Consider the following 5,000-nt stretch of genomic DNA (forward strand, 5'->3'; position numbering starts at 1 on the left):
GTGAAACGAACTCTGACGTGGTTTGATTCAGTGGTCGAGTCTAGAGTCTGCAGTAGAGCAGGGGGGCGTGACAAGAGCCTCAGTGTGTGTGTGTGTGTGTGTGTGTGTGTGTGTGTGTGTTTAGGGGGGTGTCCTATGGAGAGCCAGCGAGCGAAAAAAAAAAAGCCCGCTGGCACCGATCCGACTGACTGAGAGCCGCGGGTCCGTGCGCGAGATGAGCGGGTCCGAGCGGGTGTTTTAACGGAATGACGGCGGATCGGATCGTGTTTCAGCAGAAGGAGGAGAGCCGGTAGACACGCTCCAGCCCCGGGGAACCGAAGAGAGAGAGAGAGGCAGAGGCCGGGGAATCATGCGGGGTCCTGCGCTCCGGCTGCTGGGACTTGTGTGGCACCTCTCCGCGCTTTTACGCACCGCGCACACGTACAAACTCCACCACAAACAAGGTAAGACTCTCACAAAACACACCACAACACCAGCTCAGACACGCGTCAGGCTAATCTATAGCTTGACAATCGCTTATATAAGCACTTTTAGATGTTTGCTCTGGTTTCTATGACATTAAAGAAGAATTTTGTTTTAATATGTATTTTTGTGCATATAAACAGATTAGTATGATGTTATATATTGTGTAATTGTGTATGTTTTGCATTCTAAATATTGTCTCTATAAATGACACTTCAGTTACAAACTGTATGCAGTGTATTATGCATCTCTAAAATGTTTAGTAGCCCAAAAAAGTATTTAGACACACATTTAAAATGACTGAATGTCATTGCATTAGATAAAAAAAAAAAAAAAGCAATTGCAGTTTATCATAAAGAAAGATACACAAACACACAATCTAAATCTCATCACATCTGACAGAGAGAAGTTTGCAGGATTGAAATGCTATATCAATAGATGTAGTTTTGAATAGTATTGTGTTTGTTTGTGGTTAGCTAGTGTGATTCTCTATACCTGTGGTTCCTCTGTCAGGACACCTGTGTGAACTTGACTTCATCCACTCAAAGCACCACAACACCAGCTGATTCAAACACTCTTGATCTGATGAATCGCATTCGAAGAGTCACTCAAGTGTCCACAAACTACACACTCTTGACAATAAAGGTTCGCAGCATAGAACAACCATTTAGGTTCCCAGTAAAGAACATTATTTACATTAAGCATTTGGCAGACGCTTATGTCCAAAGCATTGCATTTCAAGGCACACATTAACATTCTTATCAGTTCTTGCTTTCTCTGAGAATCGAACCCATGACCTTGGCGTTGCAAGCGCCAGCGCTCTACTGTTTGAGCTACAGACTCTCAAGGTTCTTCAAGAGCTTCTTAAAGAGCTTCATAGCCTGGTTTGACATGAACATCTGATGTAACACTGATGTGTGGTGTGTTTCAGAGAGCTTCATCAGACAGCTGTCGTCGTATGAGATCGTCACGCCAGTGCGCTTGAATGATTTTGGCGAGTCGTTCCCGCACCGACAGCATTACCGCAGGAGAAGGCGTAGCGCCGACGCTGAGATCTCCAGGGCTCATTACCGGATCGAGGCGTTCGGTCAGGCCTTTCACCTCAACCTGACGGCTGATTCGGGATTCATCGCTCCGGCCTACTCGGTGCTCCATCTGGGAGACGAGGAGAAGCGCGGAGACGACCTGCGCCACTGTTTCTTCAGAGGACACGTCAACGCCCGCAGCGAACACCACGCCGTCTTCAGCCTCTGCACGGGACTAGTGAGTATCAAGAGATCTGTCTCCTGATGAAGCTGATGAAACTTCAGTCTAGTTACCAGTTCAACAAGGGCATGAGAGAATGGACTGGAGGTGTGAGTATAAACTCAGAGTTAGTGGTTAAAGATCTAGTAACTAGTAGCGTTAACTGTTTCGTTTTGGTTGTTTTTTTGTGATGTTAACTGGGATTATTAGCTAACATCACAAATACGTGTCGGTCCAGATCCGGCCCACATCTGGGCCGCGTGGAATCCTCCTGTACCGGATGTGGGCCGGATCTGGGCCGACACTGTTTTGCTGTCTGGGAAACAGTTCAACAATGGCATGAGAGAATGGACTGGAGGTGTGAGTATAAACTCAGAGTTAGTGGTTATAGATCTGGGCTGGTAACTAGTAACGTTTAGTGTTTGCTAACTGTTTCGTTTTGGTTGTTTTTTGTGATGTCGCAAGAGTTAACTGGGATTAGTCAGAATGTTTCTCAACTTGCAAATGCAAGTTCAACAAAGACGTGAGCAGTTTTTACTAGCAGAAAACTAACGATCTGTCAACTGATGAAGCTGGAGCCATTGAGCTAGTTTCACAGGAAGTCGAGTCTAGTTACCAGTTCAAACAATGCCATGAGAGAATGGACTGGAGAGTTAGTGGTTAAAGATCTGGGCTTAGTAATTAACCAGTAATGCAACGCAGCGCCAGGCAAGTGTTTTTTGCTAGTTTCAGCCCGACGCCACTATCATTTTCACGTCCTGCGCAATGTTGTTTAAATAGCAAATGCACTTGCGCCCATTTGTGCACCCATAGGCTGCTGGTCTGAGAACAGTGTGTTCAGGCGCATTGGTGCTATTTTGAGGCGACTGAAATAGACTGTGTCTATTTAACCTGGTCTAAAGTCAATGGCGCAGTCTTTTTTTGTTATTTAAAGAGTGCGTTAGTAATATGAGCCTATAGGCGGGTCCACAACGCGTGTCCACTCTGCTTATTACACACACACACACACACACACACACACACACACACACACACACACACACACACACACACAGCTTTAACCTCGCGCATGAGCAGATCCGTTTCCTCGCTAGAGAAGCGTTCAGTCTTTCCGCTTGCAAATCCCGCCATGTAAATAGTGAATCCACCATTCAAGCGCTACTGGCTTTTAAAGGGAATGGGAGAAGAGACTCCGGCTGGTTCATTTCATGTTAAGCCCAAAACACACCCATTACTCATTAAGAGAATAGGGACTATCCTTTTAGATCATGCGCCGGGAGCGCCGACCATTTGTCCTGTCGTTAAACTAGCAGAAGTGGATTCGGACGCCCTGAGTGCACTGGCGCCGTGAGCTTTAGACCATGAGCTTTAAACAGGGCCCAGTGTGTTTGCTAGCTGTTTCATTTCGGTTGTTTTTTGTGATGTCGCAATAGTTGACTGGGATTGTAATTGCGAGTCCAACAAAGATGTGGATGTTTAAACTGCTAGTTATTTTAGTTTAAATGACTTGGGTAGACTTGGCTAGAGAGGTTAAACTCAGGGTGAGTGGTTAGAGATGTAGGTTGGTAACTAGTATCATGTACAGGCTGCTAAATGCTCCACTTTGGTTGTTTTTTGTGATATCACAGCAGAGAGTTAAACGTCAGAGTGTTTCCAACTTTCAAGTTTTTACTTGCAGGAAACTCATAACCAGACAGCGATATAGTGTCGGCCCAGATCCGGTACATGTGGACTCCAAGCGTACCAGATGTGGGCCGGATCTGGGCCGACACTGTGTTGCTTTCTGGGTAATTACGGTAATACCGCCATGAATGCAGGATTAGTTCTCTCTGTGAGGATTAGGCTTTGGGTTTGTTGAGTTGTTCACCTTTGTTCTCCTATAATGGACTGGACTAGTGAGCATAAACTCAGGGTACATGTTCCAGATGTGGGCCGGATCTGGGCCGACACTATGTTGCGGTCTGGGTAAACATATGGGCTGGTGACTAGTGACATGGAGTGTTTTTCAATTTTGGTTGTTTTTTTGTGATGTCACAGCAGATAACTGGAAGTGAAAACATTTTTTTACTAGTTTTACTAGCGAGAAGCTCATTGTTACGGTAGTTGCATGAGTTCAGGATTAGTTCTCGTGTGAGGATTAGGCTTTGTTTGAGTTATTCTTCTCAAGGCATGACTGTGTGTTTAAGCATGCCTGCTAGTTATTTTAGAGAAGTGAGTGGTGTGGGACAGAATGGACGGATGTGATTCGGTTCATATGACACCCAGCTGTCCAGTCTGTCAAATATAGTCCGTTAGCTGAAGTCCCGTGGCTCAGGGCGTCTCTGCGGATGTGCTACTGACCCGTTCGCATACGCTCGTCTGGTAATTAGTGATCTCAGGTAATGGAGGTGGTTAGTCCCTGCAGGGCGGCGCTCTTTAGTCTCGGCTGGGGTCACGGGGTCGCCATCGAGTCGTTCATCAGTCTCAGAGCTCACAGGACGACAGGAGCGCGTGTCTCGTCCCGCTCGTGTCGTAAACAGCTCGAGGAAGGGTTGCAACACAGACACAAAGATAAAGATGATGCATCCGTTGCTATTCAGCTGTTTCGATTTAAAGTTAAAAACAAAGCATTTAAAAATATATCTATTTTTAATGGTGTCCAGAGACCAGAATTAGTTTTAGATTTTTTTTTATAAACTTTAAAAACTTTTTTTGTTACATTTTTAGAACTTGGTATTTTGTATTTTGCTACATTTAATCTGTTTCTCACCATTAAAATAGTCGTGAACTAGCAAACTTTAAAATGTTAAAATTGTTCAAACTGAAGAATGTGGATTTTTGTTTCCAGTGTCCAGAGGCAGGAATTAATTTGATACTTTAAAAATCCATGTTATTAGTATTATTAATATTATTTCTAAAAATGTCTTCTCATATTTTGCTGTTTCTCACCATAAAAATATTTGTGAACAAAAAACATGTTAAAATGATTAAAAATAAGATTTTAACCATATTTAATTCAAGTTTGTTTAGTTTGTCATCAGAGAAGTAAAAATGCAAACAAATATTACTGTCATATTTAGTGCATTATTTGACGTTTTAAAATTGTGATTTTTATGTTAAAGTGTCAAGAGGAGGCATTTTTTTTATTGAAAATAAAAAAAAATCCTTTTATTTTCTTTTCATATTTTGCTACATTTTCCCCTTAACCATAAATAAACAAACACGTTAAAATTCTTATCCATTTAGCTGATTTTGTCATCTGAACGCTTTAATAATTGCACCCAGTTCACACACACATTCATATGTGGTTTGAC

At 43.1% G+C, this 5,000-nt stretch overlaps 1 protein-coding gene across 1 annotated transcript in view; it reads left to right on the forward strand.

Moving 5' to 3' along the window:
- The first annotated feature begins 29 nt into the window (after positions 1–29).
- LOC130086521 (A disintegrin and metalloproteinase with thrombospondin motifs 20) overlaps positions 30–5,000 on the forward strand; it is a 143,124-nt gene continuing 138,153 nt past the window's right edge. The window contains exons 1-2 of the mRNA XM_056252590.1: positions 30–443; positions 1,394–1,725. Coding sequence (XP_056108565.1) covers positions 350–443; positions 1,394–1,725 — 426 coding nt within the window. The 5' untranslated portion in view covers positions 30–349. The remainder of the gene's footprint in view (positions 444–1,393; positions 1,726–5,000) is intronic.

Source organism: Rhinichthys klamathensis, unplaced genomic scaffold (genome assembly GCF_029890125.1).
Source record: "Rhinichthys klamathensis goyatoka isolate OS25496 unplaced genomic scaffold, OSU_Roscu_1.1 h1tg000096l_1, whole genome shotgun sequence".
Lineage (NCBI taxonomy): Eukaryota > Metazoa > Chordata > Actinopteri > Cypriniformes > Leuciscidae > Rhinichthys > Rhinichthys klamathensis.